The sequence below is a fragment of the Setaria italica genome, chromosome VIII, assembly GCF_000263155.2.
Source record: "Setaria italica strain Yugu1 chromosome VIII, Setaria_italica_v2.0, whole genome shotgun sequence".
NCBI classification, from domain to species: domain Eukaryota; kingdom Viridiplantae; phylum Streptophyta; class Magnoliopsida; order Poales; family Poaceae; genus Setaria; species Setaria italica.
Window position 1 is genome coordinate 1,708,464 of NC_028457.1, and position 20,639 is coordinate 1,729,102.

Consider the following 20,639-nt stretch of genomic DNA (forward strand, 5'->3'; position numbering starts at 1 on the left):
CCTTCTCCCGCCACCCCCTCCGTTATCCCGGCGCCACCCCGAGCCCCTCCCCTCCATCTCCACTGCCCCGCCCCGACCCTCCCCGAATCCGGCCGCCACCGCGCCCCTCCTCCCGGATCCGGTCGCCACCGCGCCCCCCGTCCCCGGATCCGGACGGACCACCGGCGGCAGGAAGCGGAGTAGGGCGCTGCTAGGCGGCGGCTTCATGGTGGGCCAGCCGGCGGTGCCTCCCAGATCCGCCGCCTTCGAGGTCGAGCCGGGCGACGGAGAACCGGCCGAGCTCCCGCCGATGGCGCTGCTGGTGGTGGTGGTGCGGTCGAGGCCAGGAGCGGCGGCGGCACGGTCGAGGGCGGGAGCAGCGGCGGTCTTCAAGTGGCCGGCGGCGCGGTCGAGGCCGGCGTGGGGCTGTGGTGCTGTGGTGGTGGTGGTGCCGGCCGGCGGCGGTAGTGGCCGGTGCTTTTTTTATTTTTTTCAGAAAAATATTGCCGAGTGTTTTTTTGCACTCGGTAAAGTTTTGTTTGCCATGTGCGGTGTGCTGAGTGTTACACTTAACAAACACTTTGCCGAGTGTTTTTGGGGTTTCGTCAAGTGCCTGCGGCACTCAAACATCCTGATTCCCGTAGCGGTGGAGTGGATCTAGTTTCCTGCATGCGATCTGATTTCTTTTTCACTGGCTGATGTAAAGGATTAGGACTGTCTTAGCTGTTACTCGTAGCTCATGAGTGTCCAGGTTTCTTGTTTCTACAGCATTTACTGTACCGCCAGCAAGCGAATTAAAGAGGAAAGATAGCCAACAAGCGAATTAAAGAGGAAAGAGAGAGAAACGGTTTCTTGGTTCGCATGGTTCCAGACTTCCGGGACGTAAACCTCTACCGCTTTTCAGCGTTGTGGCGAGGCCATCGTCTACACCGCATGGATCCAGCCTGGTACACACGCCGCCCGAGCTCCCTGTCATTGCTGAACCACACGTGCCCCGCCGCCGGCCGTCGAAGCCTCGCCGCGCGCCGGGACGGTCCTTCAACCCGGTTGCCCGCAGGCCGGCCGCCGCTTGCAGGTTCGCCGCGGCCACGCACCGTCGCCCCCGCCGAAGTCGCCGTCGCCGCGTGCCATCGGACCTGCCGCTCGCGTGCTTGCTGCCCCGCGCCCGCAGAGGCCGCCGCCTGCTCGCGGCCCCGCCGCCCCTGCGCGGAGCCCTTCCTCCGCACAGCCGTGGAGCTCGCGCCGCTGCCAGGCTGCGCTTCTCCACCCCCGCGTGGGCTCATCCGCGGCCCGGCTGCGCTCCGCCTCGCCGCTGCCACCCGGCCGCGAACCAAGCCCGGGTTATCGTGTCATTATGTGGGTTAATAAACACAAAATGGGCCGAATTCCAACAGCTCGTGGCAACCGCATTATGGTCAGAAGCTCCTTCGAGCATTATGCAAGAATACTACAAGTCAGGGAAAAATAACCACCGGTTGAAGGGGCAGCCCAGAATCAACAAGAGCAGGGCGTTAAAATCAAACAGTATTCGGCAGCGCCTCCTCAAACATATACAAACACATTTCTTCCATTTCTTCAGCAGGAGTCAAGGGCATATATTTCATACCAGCCACCTTAAACAAAGGCTAAGCAACTCAGCATCCAGCTAAACATGGCACTGTAAGTCTGTAACTATTGGCGCATTTTACACTTTCTGCCACGAGGCCCAAGAAATGAACTACATCAGCCGCGATGTTTCTTCGCACTAGGTAAATCATCATCGTAATGGCCTCCATCATCCGTTCCATCCTTCTCGCCCTTCTTCCTAGCAAGGATCTTGTTGATCTTGTGCAGGTCATTATTGAGCTTCTGGTCCTTGTTCTGCTTCCTCGTCTTCCTGCCATCCTGCATCTTCACCCCAAACTGGAAGGCGGCCTTCGGCATGGCTTCTTTCTGATCGTTGTATTTTGCCCACTCCTCTTCCGTCTCAAAATCCCACCTATGTAAACGCCCCTTGGCCTGCTCAAGAAACGTATATCAGAATACAGTGCAGAGATGTTCCAAAAATACCAGGGATAAAACATTCTGTATTATTTTCATAACAGATGTGATCATGGACTTAAGTAAGGCATTTTAAACCAAAATCTACAATTACGGCCCCCAAGCAATGACTGCTTGTATTAGTAAACACCAGAACATGTAATGTTAACTTGTTAAGCAACCAGAATAAATTACTATCATGAGCTCAGGACAAAAGATGAAACAGAGAAAAAAAAACAGATTTGTAACAGTTTTGGGATTTTGTTGGACACCAGACTGAACAGCACAAAAAGTAAGATGTCACAAGAACAGCAAGAACACGTCAATTTCTAGAATATCAAATCCATATGAACAGTAATCCATCCATGCAATCTCATATGTGCATGCATGATTTAGAAATAATTTCACTTACCCGTCCACCCATATCCATCTTTGATAAATCATCTTCATCATCGCTCCCTGCAACTTCATTATGATACTCCTGATAACCAGGGTAACACTCCGAGTAGCTATCTGAAATAAAATTTGGATCTTTCTCCCGTGCATCTTTTTCCCTCAGCTGATTAAGCCTTTGATCATCACGTTTGAAAACAGAACCTAGACCCCGATCCTTGTCTGCTTGAGTCATGAACCTAGGATCCTGGGCTATACTAGGATCCTGGGCTATACTAGGATCAGCTAACACATCATATTCCTGAATGCTTTGTTGCACATACTGTTCTGGATAACCCAACTGCTGTTCTGCATACGCATAGCCTGACCAATCGCCTTGATATCCAGCTGCTACCATTTGGGCTTGAACAGCATCATACCCATTCTGAAACCAGAAAAATACAACAAACATTAAATATTGGCCAAGCTGAATAAAATATAGAGCAAACTGGAAACAGTTTATAGAAGCTCCTTTTATAGCAGGCCATGGATGTGGATAAGTAATGAATAAATTGTTAGCCTCTTAACATTCAACATGCATGGTTCAAATTATACAGGTATCTGTCAGAACCAAGGTCACAGAACATCTATAGGCTTACCGGCTGTTGCCAAGCTTGAGCAGGTTCAGATGGTGGTACTGGACCATACATGGGTTCTGTGAAATAGGACTGCTTCTGATGGTTATGTGGGGATTCATCCATATCCTCAGAAACAGGACTCTGGCTCATTTCCTTGTTAGGAACAGAATAGTCAACTCCATCACCGACGAAAATGTCATCGTTGTCAGCTCTAGCAAGAGGAACGGATTGTTTCTCCTTTCCATTGGAATTATTGTTCAGAGGGGGTGGTGGAGGCGGCGGTGGCATATTCTTTTCTGATTGGTGTTTCAGATCAGAACCGTTAGTCTGGGTAGGTTTTACTGCCTCATCATAATCGCCACTTGCCAAATTGTTCTTCCCTGCATTGTAGAAAACATAAAAATTAACAAGATATGTAATCCATCAAGCACCTGAAGACAATTACTCAAAGAATACTAGAGATACATTGAAACAAAAGTACAGAACTCAACTGCCCTGGCAAAAGTAGCAGTTTTACTTTTCTATATCACTAAAATATAAATACTCTACCAGACAATCGCATAATCATATTTTCTTATGTATTTACCAAAAACGTTTTCCTGTTCTCAGTTCTCTCAATAAGATCTACTAGTATAGCACTCAATTTCATTTTGCAGTAACACACCTTTTGTGTCTCTTTCCTTTTTCTTTTTCTTTAAGACCTTTCCTGAAGATCCAAGTCGAAGGTATGTCATAATTTTAGCAATCCTGTCAAGTACAGAACCATCCACACTGACAGTTACCATCTCCTGCAGAGGTAAGAAGATCAGTGAGAAAGAAAAGCCACAGGACATTCAACATGTACTGGTCATCATATTGCCATAATACCTCTGGAACAGGGCAATCAGCTTTGCTCCTATGAAGAGTTGTTGGAATATCATTGGTGAATCCCTCCTCCTAGTTGGATTAAAAGAGGATAATTAGTAAGCTCACTAAACGAAATCTTCAGAAGAAAAAACAGAGATAATATGATATACAACAAAAGATGGAATGCAAATGAAAAGAACTAAAAAGATAATGGCTATTTCATGTGAATAGGCTATGCTGACACCTCTACTCTATTGTTCGGAGAACATCTATACATGAATATAAAAGAGCATAGCAAAATAGGAAATTCCCAGAACTTCAGAAAACTGGTTGAAGTTCTACACTTCAGGTGATGAGCGGAGAAACAGACAAATAGTGCTTATCATAGAACAAACCATGATCATGCATTTTGTATACTGCAGAATGTAACAGGATAATCATGACATAGACATGTTGACTTCTCAGAATGAAGAATACTAAACATGAAATGACTATCTTTTAAAAACAATATGAAAACCTAATTTTAACTTCTCAGAATATTCTGGAAAATTATACCAGATAACATGTCTGTCAGTACTGATCAGTGATGAAAAATAAAATAATGTATGGACCTGGTTTTTTTCTGAGGAAAATAGTAATGCTTACTGTTCCCGATTTAATACATAAATCTGAAATTGTATTATGACAACTTTCATTATGGAACTGAAGCACATGAAAGCAGGGCATCTTTTTAAGGGCATTACCATATTGTAAATGAATGACATCCGACCTGGGAGAAACAATTCATTCTCTTTTATTATGCTTTGTGGCTTTATGATCCATTGGTAGACAGACTGCGATCAACAAAGAATCACAAACAATACTCCATGTTATATTGTGTAACTTAACATATGAAGAAATAAAATAATTCACTGAAAAACTGGGGAAAAAAAGATCTACCTTTGCAGTTGCAGTGCGGAAGGAGACTGCCTGGTCTTCTTTTGTTGCCCTGTACAACAAAAGTGAAAGATGTATTATGCTCCCAAAGTGACGGCATGAGGGTGTTAATTTTTTATTGTTGCATCTGAAATCGAGAGATATAAAACAATATACAATGTATATAATTTCATCGTAGCCCAGGGTGGTGCTAACGATGCACATGAACTGATATTTGGTTGATATAATGTTTACCAAACACTCTAAAGCGTGTTTCATTATTGGTTGTACAAAATAAAGAAGACCTTCGTAAATCTCAGTCAGCACATCCTGAACACGGTACGGATAATGGCTTCAGGAAGATAAGCTTGTAAAGTTATTAAATACTACAAGAGATACAGATGCAGAATATTACAGGAGGCAGTATCCCCTTTTTCTTCAGTTTACAGGAACAGGAAAGTTATCAAACAAAGACTCTTTTCAAAATTCAAATGGGAGGAAAGTGGATCTTTCTTAAGTTACTCCAAAAAATAAAGCTAGCCCCAATAAAGTTGATCCAGATGATTCTTTCATGATGGAACTTTTTTTTTGGGGGGTACCGTTTGCTTGCTTTCTGTAGACAGTCACTAATATGCTATTATGGGCATATTGCAGCATTTGAAACGAAAGCTGGATCTCATATAGCATTTTAAAATACTTACTGACTGTAACAATCTTATAGGGAAAGGTATGATAACATGAGGTCAAACTACACTATGGTGGAGTACCTTGACTTTGCATCCTTCCCATCCTCTGCATCAGGTTTCTTGTCAATTTCACTCCGTACTTTGTGAAGTAGAGCATAGTCCAAGCCTTTGACCAGATGTGTATGCTCCAAATCACCTTACAAGCATAGCATGGAAATAAAATCTCAGTCAAAGAGTAGTTCAGAAAAGCATCTGAGTCACTATATCCACATCAATATTGATAATATGACATCTATATCTTTCTTAATTTCTTTTCGATTGCAAGAATTCAAAAAAAAAACGGAAGACTGCATGTGATTGATCCATTAGGCAACGATCAAGCTGCTGTTCACTGTTTATATTTCATTTAAGAAAATGATGTTCTGAAACAGTGGACATAGGGCATTTACCAACATAGAAGACTATGTCAAACAAATTCTCATTTTCACAGAATTCATGATTTGGACAGCTCATGAACAGGTATGCCTGTTTATTCATTGACATAAAAAGCCATTGAAAACAGAGGTAATAAATAGACATGCCAAATGTACTTTTCCCCATAATAAAGAATTATTTCCTTCAAAAAAGTATAGCATCACATAACCAACCTCCGAGGTATTTGCTTTTCTCAATTGAAATCTTGTGTGCATCTGCCAATCTATAACACAAACATTGGAGAAATTAGAATTCCAGACAAAATACTAAGATAACTTGAGTAATCGAATCCATTCTTCCACAACCTAAGCGCAAATGGAATTGCCAGACAAATGAAGCATGTGATATGTTACCTCAAGTCTGTCCCAGGAGGTGCCACAGCATGAAATGAACCAAGCTCCGTAGGTTCATAGTCTGGGTTTTGATCTTCACGACGCTCCTTAGCACGATCACGATACCTGGGTGTCTCTGGTTCTTCTTTTTTCTCCTCTCTGAATGGGAAACAAGAGAAATTTAGGTTTATCAAATCAATTACAATAGATAACATGAATCTTATGTTGCAGGTATTTGTAATTTGCACCTAACTTGTCTTTATCATTTACTATTTTCACATGATTACACAGTCTAAATCATATCCTAAAAAGCTGGAAGCATTTACAAATTGTGTCCAAGACTGTCCCTGAGATTGTGGGATCCAGCATATTTTCAGAGCTCCCTTGGTCCACTTCAGCTATTTACATGTGGTTCCTCTGCCGCTTGTGATACTTATGCAAAATAGAAATTCATGAAGATGGGTAGTGTTTTACAGACACACACACACACATAATGACAGAACTTGCGATTTACAGAATAATTTGTCTGCACTGTATGTATCAGATATGTAAACACAATTACACAAATAAGTTTGTTCCCTTTCAAGCCCGCACTAAAAGTCAGTTACATAAGCCAATACACAGCTATATGTGGAGGATTACTGAACAAGAACAAACTATGTTCCTTATTTCTCAGAGACAGCTTGTAATCTATTTGAAATCACTTGGCACTAAGAAATGCGAGAACAAATAAGAGATAAAGGATTCGTGGAGTGCTTACTTCCGCCGCATCATCTTCTCCTTATAGTAGTTCTTCTTCGACGACATCTTGTCTGTCTGCTCTATCCCTAAAAACCCAGGTCAGTGGGGATTAGAATCCTGAAGACGAGATTGTTACAACTCCAGCTCGCAGCCTCAGGGCTCCTGCTCGGAGCGTCGTCCCAGTGGTCCCTGCTCGAGGAGCTACAGCCTACCGGAGCTGATGGCGGGAGCAAGACGACGGAGGCGGGGACAGAAGGCGGCGGCGGTGGAGTGCAGCGCGGCGGGAAGGGAGCTGGCGGAGGAAGGGCGGGGAAATCCGGTGGGAAACGCGAGAGGCGGGGGATACAGCGGCGCCGTTCCGAGACGGGAGGAGGCTAGAGTGCCGGCGGACGGCGGCGGCGGCGCACCGGTGCCGGAGTGACTCGATTTCGCCCTCTTGCCTTTGCTGCTTTCTGCAGACGCACACACGAGAGAGCCGCGCAGAGTCGGAGGGGATCAGGATTCTCTGTGTAAAGTCATCCAACGACACGTACGCTGGATCAAGATCGGACGGTCCAAATCAGAAGGGTCGGATATCTGACACATTGTCAATGCTTCACCTAGGATCGCACGATTGTTCATTCCGTATATATAAGCTCGCCCTTTACACACTGGTGGGGTCCGAAAAGATAAAAAAAAACTTGAGAAAACGCTGCTGGCTCCAGGCCTTGCTCTTTTTTTTCAGCTTATCAGCTGATTTATTAACCACCGAACAATAATTTTCTCTCACAACAAATCAACCATTTCAGCTTTTTAACCGACCTGTAAGTCCAGCCGAACACAACAGCGGCAGGCGCTCCAGTGTTTAACTTTAACCTCACGCATCATGCGATCGCTCCTGCATTGCTGCTACTGCCCATCTGGACGCAACGGCGAGACTGCCGGCGGACGAGCATATGCTCAGCTATCAGTTGTGTGCAGCATGGTGCTCGTTCAGAAATCAGGAACTCGTACTCGTCGCGCGATCCCGACCTGTCTGAAGCCATCGCCTTTGCTTATATTAGCCTAAAACAAGTCCGAAATCAAGGAGATAGTATATGTACAGGGGGGAATGAGCAACTACCAGAAATGTAAGTGGAGTTGCTTATTCTAAACATACTTCATTATGAGAATTCGTTATATACTTTTCAGGTTGCATGCTCCTGCTGCATAGCAAATGATCTCTGTCTAGTTTTTGGGAAGCCAAGAGCACTGTAATCTATTCACTTCGTAAGAAAACAAATCTTCTCAGTAAAATTGGTTTGATCTCAAAATCTCAACTCCGTGCAAAAATACCCAATACGAGGCCTAACCATCATACAGTTTACCTACTTTTTCTATGTTAAAGATAAAACAGAGTAACACTATTGTATTTTTTTCTCGATGCACTGATGTATGTCTGCAGATGTTACTAAAGAAGCCTGAACAATATGAGGACAGGAGGAAGCACTCGGAGCGGATAATCAGTCCTTTGCATCCATTATTCCACCTGAAGTAACCTGGAAAACGTGCTGTTGGTCAAGGGAAACAATACTTCTAGGCATCAGATTGCTAATTTGTATCATCTGAAGCTTTCAGTCATTGCAGTCACCAGTTAACATGTTATAAGTTCACTGTCGCAAGAGTTTGCTATGCAAACCTAAGCAAAGGCAGTTTAGCTAGATTTTAGCAAGCTGTGGAATTAAAGCAATCAGTAGCGCGAGCAGTAAATAAGGGGGTGGTTGGTTCCATGGACTAAAGTTTAGTCCCTGTCATATCGAATGTTTAAATACTAATTAGAAGTATTGTATATAGACTAATTACAAAACCAATTGCACAGATGGAGGCTAATTCGCGAGACGAATCTATTAAGCCTAATTAATTCATGATTAGCACATATTTCCTGTAGCATCATATTGTTAAATTATGAACTAATTAGGCTTAATAGATTCGTCTCGCACAGTCCAGAACCTTCTTGGTATGCATCGTTAGCCCATTGCAAGTGTAAATCCCGGCATCCTGCAACTTCTTCACGTCTCCTGCGTTTATCCCTTGAGAGATCACTGTGCCAACAGATGCACCACAGATCAGCTTGACCGCAGGAATTATGCTGAGAACTCAAATTAATAGCATTGTACGAGACAGATGGAGAATATAACAAACGTGAATCCTGTCAACTGTGAACAAATTATGAACCCAAGCTTAAAACCCCGAGTGCCTCAAGTGCACCAAGTTACCTTCGTACTCCTAATTGCTAAAAAAAATCTAAGAGTATCCACAGAAAGCTCCCAGGGTAGAACGAGTTAATATTCGAATCCCACTGGATTTTTCTGATCATTTGACAGAATGAATTCATGAACTCACTTTAAGGCTAAAGTTCAGATCAATCTATGAAGAAACAAGTAAACAACGGTAGGCGGTAGCACGCACTGATTAGAACAAACTAACTGCAGAATTTCTATCAAACGCGGGGAATATTAAAACCCCACGAATTTATGCCACCCCAAAGCACTCGAAATTTTGGGGAAATCAGAACGAGCGCAAAACCCAGCCACGCGCACGCAACAAAAACCACACAAATGCCGAGGCCAAGCTGAAATCGCATCAACTTCACTTCGAAATAACACCAATTCGGACGGAAATTTCCCCAAAGGAAACCCAAAATGGAAAAGCGCGTATGCTCACGGAAGCGATCCGCCGTAACAGACTGGAGCACCGACCAGGGTGGTAGAGGGTGGAAAAAAAACGTGCGCGCGCGCGCACGAGATGACGAGAGCAACAAGTAATGCGGGAGGTACGGTGAGAAGAGGGGAGAGGGCGCGGCTAACGCTTGTCGACGGACTCCAAGCACTCCTCCTCCTCGTCGACCCTGTCGGGCTCCATGAGCTGGAGCTGCCCGCCCTCGTCCGCGTGCCTGGACGGCACCATCGCTGCGAATCCGCGCGCCCGCAGTGCGATCGGGAACAGGGGGATAAGTTGGGCGAAAGCGCCGCGAGTGCGAGACGCACGAGCGGCGGCGAGAAGGGGAGCGGCGGCGGCGGCACGTAACCTGCGGCAGGAGGAGGCGGAGGCCGCGAAGTGGGGTGCGGGAGAAGGAAGCGGAGGCGAGAGGAGGGGAGAGACTGGGAGAGAGAAGTGGTTGCCTCGTGTCGTGTGCCGCAGTGCCGGTGCGTGGGGTGCTTGAAGGCTAATCGGACCTTCTCGCTCTCGAACGGGTCGGGCTCATTTTCTCCTTGGGCTGGGCTTAGGGATTCAGTAATCCGGTCGGGGGAAACGCCGATCGGCGGGCCTGTAATGTGGTTGGTGATGATGATGGGTCGCACCAATCCAGAGCTCAGCCCATAAAAATGCATTCGCGCTTTATGAACTTTGCTTATCAACACATAGTGCTATAGTATTTGCTATGGATGCCGTGGAAAGAAGTTTATCAAATTTAATTATATTTTTTCTTTTTTTGGCATGCTCTCCTAGCTTTGCTCTATTTTTATTTCAATTTAAGAGAAAGTGGCTACCTTCTGTCAGCTATCAGCTCGTTCCGTTCAACTCTATAACAGCACCATCATTGCCTCTACGCAGACAGATTTTTTTTCAGAATGAACAACTTTTGTACAGCTTCGACTGAACTTTTACCGCAGTGCTACTGTTACATTTGTAGTAAAGATAGTTGTGCAGAATGTTTTCCTATTCAGTCAATCAGGCTCATGTGGGTACGTTTATATAAGGATAAGAGCAAAAAATTCAGCATGTACGTAAAGGGGCATCTTAGTACTTCTTTACAGGAACCATCCTGATCATGGCAGGAATACTTATTTGCCGTGTCAGTAAAAAAGATTGACTTATTTCGTGATCTTGAAAAACCAATTGCACCATCCACCAGTATGGCTATTTCCTGATAATTACACAAGCGATTATAGCTTCGGCCGTTTTTCTGAAAATTATAGCTTCGACCTAGCTGACTCTGCCTCTTGCAGTTGTGCATACATATCTGAGATTTCTTTTGCAAAGTATGCCTTAGCTTGCGGTCTTTTGACCTACAAAAGCATTGAGAATTGAGATGGAGAGTGTCAGCAGCTTATGACTTTTTTAGTACTGAAATCTCCTGTAACAGAAGCCAATAGGCTTACCTTGAACGTTGGGGTGAGGAGACCATTTTCCAATGTGAATGGTTCGGCAACAAGGGTAACAGATTTAGCAAATTCAAAACCTCTTAGCTGAAACAATATGCATAACGGCGTCAAAAATAAGAAGGCGCATCGATGACAGACAATCCACTTAAGTGGAGAAGGATCACAAGTGAAGAAATATACCTGCGCTTCCTTTCCAATGGAATCCATGTCAGCCAGGACAGCGGCTCTTGCTCTAGGATCAGCACAGAGCTGTCTTAAGTCCTCGTACTACATGTTAGAAAGAGCATTTAGGGTATATAAACAGGATTTACAAAACTGAAGATCTTTTATCTGTGGCCCTATTTCAAAAAGAGACAAGTGTTTCCTGTCAGGTAAACTCTTTTAAAAGCCCTGATGATGACATAGTGGTAAGAACCTAAGCTGGCAGATGCAACATCCTAATAGCCCACAGCATCCCAAAAATTTATGCTCGGTTTACGTTCTAAATTGGATCAATGTGGAAACTGTTTTCAGTAGGAGACAAATGCGATTAGGATATCTTTACCTGAATTCCTTCTGATGCAGCCCAAGCCTTCAACACCTCAGGTTCAACTGCTACAATGGCCACTAGGGACGAGTTGAAACTATCACCTGCAGCCAAATTAACAGCTTTAGGTATACATGACTGCACTTGATGGTTTCAGCTCATATGGAGTCATGAATATTACCGTATACAAAGCATTGGGCAATGAACTTGCATTTAGCATAGACATTCTCAATCTTCTCTGGAGCTATGTATTCTCCTTGAGCTAACTTGAAAATGTTCTTTTTCCTTGAGCCCAGAAAAGTATAAAATAATTAGCAACTCGAGAAAACTTCAGACCAATAAAGTCTAATGTGAATTATATTTAGTCAAATAGCATAAGAAGAATTAGCAGCAAAAGAATAGGTAATCATCAAATGAAATACGGTGCCTCTTATAACTTGAGAAAAGGCTAAGACCAGTTTTGATGCTACAATAATATGAAGCAAGATTGTAATGTTATTTGTGCATTATCCATCATGGTTTGCTCTTTTATTCGTTGGTTGGAAATCTGCTGTTACTTTTAAGTATGCATTTGGAAAACATTAGTAGTAAATGGAGCCATGTTATCAATTAGTAAATTGCCTTATGCTGTCAAAGTGGCATGAGTTGCACCAGGTCTAAGCAATCGTGAATGGCAATACAGTCAACGTACTATCATACAGAATATGGAAAACAAAGGTGCAGCCCGATGCAATTAGGTCTTTGCTGCATCAAGTGCATCTTATCTATTTGTTGCAGCAAAAAACAAACTAGAACCGGCATGACCCAGCTCAGGGTGTCCATTACAATGCCAATGGGATCAAAGATTGAATGCATGTTTGTTCTTGAAGTGCCAACTCAGCAAGATTGCTGGAACATGTTTCAGGTTAGACAGGATATGCCATTAAATGTTTGTGACATGTCAATTTGCTACGTCAACAGGTTATAATTCATAATGTTTTTCATTGATCCTATTATTTGCAATGCTGGAATGTTAGGACACAGATGAATGTGCTCTAAATCCCACCCAAAAGCAAACAAGAAGATTACTACTAACTGATGTGGAATTGTAGTCGAAAACTTTGAGGGATCTTCTTGATTCTTTTGGTTAATTTTTTTTTTGCTCTCAAAGCTTTAGACACATCAATCTAAATGAAAGCACATGCACACCAATGTAATCGCAAATCCAAAGAAAATTTAGAATACCGAATAGTACATCATTCAAATTTACCTATCTATAATTTTTAAACGCCCTCCAGGCAGCCACAAACCTATGTCTCCAGTGTGCAACCAACCATCTTCATCAATGACCTCTCTTCTGCAGTTTTTCAAATGCATTTATCTTAGCTCACTGAATAATAATAAATATATAAATGTAAATAGGAGTGAAGGGTAGCAAGTTACGTTTGAACTTCATCGTTATAATAGCCACGAAAGATTGTAGGTCCCCTAGCACAGATTTCTCCACGAGGATATGGTTGATCCTCAGAAGTATAATTCATTTCTGGAACATCCACAAGTTTAACCTCTGAACAAAAAAAAGGATTCGATTAGAGAGAGTGTGATAGCAACGCAAAAAAGGCAAACTTCATGCAGTCTTTAAGATAGAACCTTAATTTAATTTGTGTCAAGAGAAACAATATCAACATCTCACACGAAAGCTGACCTAATTTTATTTCTGAAGAACATCAGATCAAAATGGACTATTGGAATTTGCTCAGTGGACAACCATGTTGAGCATAATAATAACCCTTGATTGGAAAATAACAACAATTCAGAATATAAGGTTCTTCAGTGCAGCTATTTTCATGATGGCTTCGCTATGGAGTATGTACTGTTAATATACTAGTTGAATTCATAGAATTTTCTGTCAACATAAACGTAAGTTTTACACAAACAAATATTATTATATCCTTGGAAATCCAAACAGAGAGCTTTACCGCAAGAAGGGTTTGGGGATCCAACATGACCAATCAACTTATCACCAATATCCATTGTAGAGATGACACAAGATGTCTCTGTCATTCCATAGCCTTCAAGAACTTCACCGCCAAAGCATCTATAAGAATTCAAACAGTATTTATAAATAGTAATAAAGCAAAGTTCCAAATAACTATCATACTGCACTAAGAGAGCTCAAAAGAAGTCAGCTTACATCCTTAAGAATTCCATGACATCTGATGACAATGGAGAAGCACCTGAAGTCATGAGTCTCACTCGCCCACCAAGCCTAGCTTTTATTTTGTTAAATACCAATTTGTCCCACATTGGGGATGGATTTCGTCCTAATTGCATAAAGAATAGAAGCAATATTTTGTTATACACGAGGAGATGAAATTTTGATCAAATGAGGGCATGAACATGCAAATTTTGCATCTTTGAGTACAGTTAGAACTTCTAGCTTATTCAGTTACTGCTAGCAAGCAGAAAGCAGAACTAATTCAAGAAAACTATTAGCTGCAAGAACAAAAGTTTCCTGTTTGTTATTGCCAATGCCACACAAATTGCCCTCTTCCATTTATAACATGAACATCCAGGGCCAATGGACACTTGCACCACTGATACATCTAGCTTCCAAACAATACTTGGTAGCAGAGGAAAATAAAAAGAAAATAACACAGTGAGAGTTCAATTTGAAGAGAAGGGGACTTGCTTTAATAAACTTCATACCGTTCTTACCATTGAGAACTGCTTGCCTCTTGGCATTGTATGCGGTATGGAACAGTCTTTCTTTCAGCCCACCAGACTCCTTCACAGCATTTGTAATTCTGTAAAGAGATATCTAGCTAGTTCTTAACAGTACAAAAAGGAAGAAACAATAACCTCATCGAAGATATGACTAGAAACATGGTTCGAAAACCATTTTCAGTTATCTGCTGGTTAGATTGCCTGCGTGCATGCACTTATTTTTAAGCTTGTCGTTTGTATAGCTGCCTTTTTAGTTTTCAAACTCTGTTAAACCTAGTTTCGTTTTGTGCACTTGTTTTCCTGTAAGATCTGTGATGATTGCTTTCAATACAAGAGACCTCATATGGTCTAAAAGTTGTTTCTTAGAATTTCCCAGACCTTCCAGTCAATTGATGATCCAATCCCAGTCCCATTTCACCTCTATTTCGTTTTTCTTTCATCTCAAAATGGCAACTAACCAGCTGGTTGCTGGCTGGATTTGGAACCCAAGAGGTAGTAACACGAAGTACAGACAAAAAAATATCTAAATTACTGGTATAGTTTTATTACGCTGCATAAATTCGGTTATATAACCGAGGAACACTTGCGAATACTGTTGGTCTCAAAGCAGCCAGATCATCCATCAGCTTCAAATTATCCTGGAATCAATGTAGTATACTAATCAAAAGATGGAAAACAATCGTAATTGAAGGTAAATTACTGTGCATGTAAACAATAAGTTACGGTACCACAATATGTATGAACTTGTGCGTACTGCAGAAAGCCCAAGAAACCAAAACATAAAAGAGGTAGAAACACAAGAAATGACTAAAGAATAAACTAGCAACACCTATGCAGTATACTAAATAAAGAAAATGCATCAAATACGCATTGCATTGGATGGCCTGTGCTCCTTTGCCAAACAGTGTGGAAGCACTTGTACAACCAGTTAATTTTCAGAATGCACATCAAAATTGTAATACCAATTGCATACTTCTTCAAGTAAAAAGAAAAGGAACGTACTGTAAGGCTATCATCCTAAATAGTTTCAGATATGCATACCCCTTGGTAGAATCCAATGGCAACACCATAGTGAAGCAATGCAACCTGGTTAGCTCTCTCGTAGATGTGAGCCAGGGGTAAATAAGAAATATACCTGAGGAGAGTAATAGAAAACTGTAATGTCAAGAATAATTTCTTGCTAGCATAAACAATTCTAGAGTGAATTTAGAATCCTCACACATCAGAGGGGTAAAATTTAACTCCCAGGCTTGACCCTGCTACATTTGCGATTAAGTTCTCATGAGAAAGAACAGCTCCCTGGTAATATCATCCATAAACATCACAGGTTTGAAACTTTGAAATGCAGAAGTATATGAGCTTGGCTGATGGAGCAACTGAAGAGAATAATAATTAGAAGGATGGATGACTTACCTTTGGAGTACCAGTGGTGCCACTCGTGTAACAAATAGTAGCAACATTATCAGGTTTTGGAGGTCGGAAAGGTTGAGGACTCATCTTTCCCTGAATTAAAGATCGAAAGGAATTTAGAAAACAGGTGAAGATAAACATATAGCCAGTTGAGGTGCTAATGTTTCTATCAAACAATTGAACACCAAAAACGTTTTTTAAATTGAAGTTTTGGCAAAAGAAATAATGGCATTGGAAATGCACCTGCTAATCAACATAAAAAATAAAATATAAGACAATATGTCCAGCATGCACACACTCTCTACGCCAATAAGCACTGAATAGTTAGAAGGTACACAACTTGAACAAGAGAACAATTACTGCTGAGCAACAGTCCAAATGCCGTCACGCGCATTGCATCCAAAACGGTAAAATACGAACGTAACATCACAGTCATGCCATGGTCATATTTATACACTGATAATCTGATAGACATTGAGCATGTCAGTTTACTATCAATTAGTGATTCAATTTCACATTCTAGATAAGATCAATTTACAACCAAAACAAATCACGGTCTCATGCGTTGTTACATATAAATGCATGTAATGTAAGTGCAGACTAGATGTCACATCAACTTTGTAAGGTATGGATCCATTTATAGCATATTTTTACAAGGAAGAACAAGAATAAATTAAGTCAGGAGATAACAGAAAAATTGAGAAAAAGAAATTATCTGCAGATTGCTTATAGAAAAGCTGGCTTAACTGATTCAAGATTAATGTCACTGATAATGGATATTATATAGTTGACATCTATCGCATTTCATAACGTAAGGTATAAATAAAAAAATAAATAGTATTCACTTAACTGCAATTATGCAGCTTGTTAGAGGTGAGTTGTAAAGTGAAAACATCTATGTAGTGTTTTAAACAGTAAGGCATAAACCTGATTTTTTTAGTATAAAAGCTCAAGGTCCATTTGAAACCCACCTGATTGTGTAGACTGGGGTAAGTTATAATTTGAACTCCAGTATTTGCGGGTGTGGGTGGAATCTTAACATCTTCTCCGCCAACCACCTATACAAAAAAGTTACGAAATAAAATGAAGAGTGGGACCTAAAGATATGAATGTTACACTGCTAATTGTTAATGCTTCAAACTTACCACTATAAGACGAACACATGGCATCTTAGTTATAAAGCTTAACAGCTGCATTCAATAAAGCAAATCAATATGTAGGAAAGTAGGAAACTGAATGTTCTTTTTCAGAGGAAAAAAAACTCAACCACGGGAGGAGACTCCCCCAGGGCTTTGTTCTAAGAAGGTGCCGTGCTTCGAACCCGTTCTTTTTCAGAGGATATATCTACAATTCCAATTGAACGCTAGTATATATAAACTGATCTACTGTTCTAACAAGATTAAAACAATGACTTCAGTAGTCACAAAAAAAGTTCAGTGTAGTGCATGTAAATCCCATTTCAGGGTCAGACCCCAACACCGACCACATTAAGCGTGCACATACGTGGATAGGGTCCACAATAGCATGCAGTATCCAAGGTTTTTGACATTGCTAAGCATCTACACAAGAGCAGTTTTCATGTTCACAATAAAAATAGCCCAGCTTCATGGAAATAACTTGCCATTTCAACCTAACTAGTCGGGACCGGTATGACCAGCGCCAAGCATTCCCATTAGTTGTCTGGGTTAAACTTTAAATAGATTCTAGGTGTTGGTAGTTATCTAATGTTGAGATAAGGTATTAAAGCTTACAGCGCTTAGTGTTTGAGGCACACAGAATATAACTTCTACTGTTGCATGGTTCACAATGAATTGAACTGCATCTGGACCTGCAAGAAAGTACAATACACAAAACTGTCACTAGATGAATCATGATGAAAAAAGGTTCTTGGGTCAATCTGTGATTTGAGCATACCAAGAGTGTCATAAAGTGGCACAGATACATATGAGTATGCAGCACAAGCATGGTCAACTATTATCCATTCAGGTCTGTTTATAAAATACAGACCAATGCGTGCACCCTGAATCCAGCGAAACAAATTATTAAAATATCCTCAAAAATTCACCACACGACACTATAGGTGCTATGTGTAACAGTATCTGTTTGTGGATAGACAAAAAAATTGACATTTGCCTGTCAAGACTCACTTCAAGTATTCCATGGTGAATGAGAGCAGAACCTATTGCAGTCCTGCTTGTACTAGTTTCCCCATACGTCATCCATTTGTAACTGAAAGGTTATTTGACGCTTCAAAGAGTTCAACATGGGTAGGTAAAAAGATTAAAGAAGAAAATAATATCAGGTAGCCATTCTTTAGTTCCTTACTCTCCAACTGTTCCATCTTCGCGGATTCTTGTTCCCAGGTATCGACAATCCCTAAACGTCTCGACTGCATACCTGTCAATTTGGGATATCATAGAATATCGTGTGTCAGAGATTACAGTACTTAAATTTGAATATTGGAATTTTTCGTACCAGCCATGTTGTCTGCAAAAGGACAGTACAATTTTACTAGCTTTCACAAAACTGTCAGATAAAAGTTCCTGCATTCAAGTTTTTCCAGACTTTACTTTACCACAATATATAAAAAGTTTAAACTCAGTTTGGAATGTTAAGCCCCACATATTTGACCTAGGTACCTTTTTTTTCAGTCCCAAGGTTTCCAAATATAGACAAGAAAAGAAGCACACTTCCAAATAACTTCTTCCAGCTAGGTTTTAACGAGAATCAATTCCAACACAATTCCAAAAACAAAAGTAATGGGAGCATCCTAAAAAGAGCTAGCATTGGTCAGGTTGCATGTCCAATAGAGATGGTGAGGACTCTTACACAAAATTATCATGCAGCGTTCCGATATCTGGATTTTCAGGAAATCTGTTGATCAACCTTAGAGGTGACCGTGCAGATCTGCAAGATGGGAATAACACTTATGATCCACCATACAACAAAAATGCAGCTTATAACATTATAAATAGCCTACCTGTACACATTCCACTTTCCAGTTTGCAACTTCTCAGGGAGAACAACACTGTAACCCTGCACTGAGAAATATGGTACAGAGTATAAAAATGATAGCTTGTTTTAAGTTATCTAATTTGTACAAAAAAATATAAAAATGCATTTTTTGACCACGAGGAAAATGATAGGTGAACTCAAACATGCACAGTTGAAACGGAGAAAGCATCGGCTGGGCAACAAGTCATCAGAAAAGGAGCAGAAGCAATCAGCGTGTGGATGCAGATGTGAACAGATTCCAGGGTGTGACTCGTTTTCAGGGTGTGACTCATATCACTGGTATTGCTAAACAAATACAGAACCATGGTTATGGTGCAGAATATACTTCACTATGTACATACAGTTACATACTGAAACTCCGTGTCCTCTCTGTTGACAGAGGAGCAGCATCTACTCTGATGAGGTGACATGGAGCCCCTCAGGTGAATAGGAACAGGTCATGAAGCAATTCAAACTGTAAACCACATACAAATTATCGCATTTTCTTGCTAAAACACACTTTTCCAGAGTCCTAAAACTGTCAGCCTAGTGATGTAAATGTAACAAGGAAACATCCCCAATCCAGCCAAAGCGACGACTCACTTCTGTATTATTTTCGTTCAGAGATAGCCTAAAAGCAACAGAGCAAGGCAGAGGCATTGCCCCTCAAACTCGGAAGCAAAGCCTCTCTGCCGGTGTGCAGCCCCCATAGGAAACTCCGGCACGAGTGTGACAACCAACACCAACCCAATGGCTCGCTACTTCGGACAGTCGTTCTCGACTTTGCAAGTCCCATAGAATCGAACCCGACTTCCAGTGCCGCCGCGCGGGAGTACGGACGACTGCGTGTGCGTGTACCAGCAGGCATGAAGCCATGAACAGAGGATAGGAGGAGGGGGCTCACCATGGGCGTACTCGCCGGCGGCGGTGGGGTTGGCGGCGATGCCGCAGCCCGCGGCGGGCGCCGGCGGCCGGATGTGGGCGGAGACCGCGCGGAGCCGGCGCCCGGCGGCGTCCATTGGGGGTTGCTCCTGCTCCCGCGGCATGGCTCTCGTCGTGCGTGTCTCGTACTGCGTCCCTGTCGTCGTAGGCGTTGCGTTGCGTGGTGGTGGGAACCGGGAGGAGGAGGTGGGGGGACGAACAGCCCGAAGCGAAGTCCCTCTCTCCTCCGCCTCGTGCCGTTGTCGAGTTGAGAGCGAGAGGCGTGCGGGGGTGGGGCCCGTCGCCTGAACCGGGTGTCCGTGTTCTACCAGATTTGGGCGTCGTCAGCAGGGGGGGTATAAATGAAGGGTAGATTCGTGGATGCATGGATACTTCCGGCGCTTTTTGGAGGCGTTCGGGGAGCACGGCACGGAGTTTATAAAATTTATAATAATCTACGATATCCGGATCAGCTTGCCTTGGGTGGGCGTGTCCCGTCCTGCGGCGGCACGGCACGGCACGGCACGCCAACCCAAATCCACATGCAACCTGGCTCTACCTCCACATGCAACGCCGTACGGCGTAGCGATGGAGGATGACAACGACACGGTGGCGGGCGGCTGCAAGGATGCTTGCGTAACTAATCACGTTGCAAGGTTAATGATGCAAAATATAGAACTCATTTCGATATTTCCGACCCTCTAAAATCAAACTAGGGATGCTCAGGTATACTTTTTTTTTTATGGTACTCGTGTCAGCTCAGCTCACATCATTGGCCATGCTTCTTTTTTGTTCTCACGTAAAATCGCATGCAAAACTAACCTGAGTTTGCACTTTGCACCATTTTAAGAGTCCATACTCTAGGTTTTCGAATATAAAGGGCTAAAGTTAAAGTAAAAGGGATAAGGGAACCAGAGGACATATATTCTAAAACATTTATATCTATAAGTAAATTT

At 42.4% G+C, this 20,639-nt stretch overlaps 2 protein-coding genes across 2 annotated transcripts; both read right to left on the bottom strand.

Annotated features, from left to right (window-relative positions):
* Positions 1-1,490: 1,490 nt before the first annotated feature.
* LOC101770912 (suppressor of mec-8 and unc-52 protein homolog 2) lies at positions 1,491-7,492 on the bottom strand. The gene is made up of 12 exons (XM_004978593.3): positions 7,215-7,492; positions 7,022-7,088; positions 6,283-6,420; positions 6,103-6,152; positions 5,537-5,651; positions 4,794-4,842; positions 4,598-4,687; positions 3,876-3,944; positions 3,673-3,796; positions 3,030-3,388; positions 2,411-2,815; positions 1,491-1,977 (listed from the first exon to the last, which is right to left on the bottom strand). Exons 2-12 carry the CDS (start codon positions 7,066-7,068, stop codon positions 1,702-1,704), a joined length of 1,722 nt encoding a protein of 573 aa, XP_004978650.1. The 5' UTR covers positions 7,069-7,088; positions 7,215-7,492; the 3' UTR covers positions 1,491-1,701.
* A 3,171-nt stretch (positions 7,493-10,663) lies between these two features.
* LOC101771306 (long chain acyl-CoA synthetase 6, peroxisomal) lies at positions 10,664-19,981 on the bottom strand. The gene is made up of 23 exons (XM_004978594.4): positions 19,667-19,981; positions 18,749-18,809; positions 18,598-18,675; positions 18,094-18,165; positions 17,916-17,997; positions 17,683-17,788; positions 17,520-17,596; positions 16,914-16,958; positions 16,740-16,826; positions 15,772-15,861; positions 15,578-15,657; positions 15,400-15,493; positions 14,908-14,996; positions 14,350-14,438; positions 13,826-13,955; positions 13,611-13,729; positions 13,075-13,198; positions 12,902-12,988; positions 11,834-11,937; positions 11,671-11,756; positions 11,307-11,393; positions 11,124-11,210; positions 10,664-11,030 (listed from the first exon to the last, which is right to left on the bottom strand). The coding sequence occupies exons 1-23, from the start codon at positions 19,806-19,808 to the stop codon at positions 10,935-10,937; spliced, it is 2,112 nt and encodes a 703-aa protein (XP_004978651.1). The 5' UTR covers positions 19,809-19,981; the 3' UTR covers positions 10,664-10,934.
* Positions 19,982-20,639: the final 658 nt, after the last annotated feature.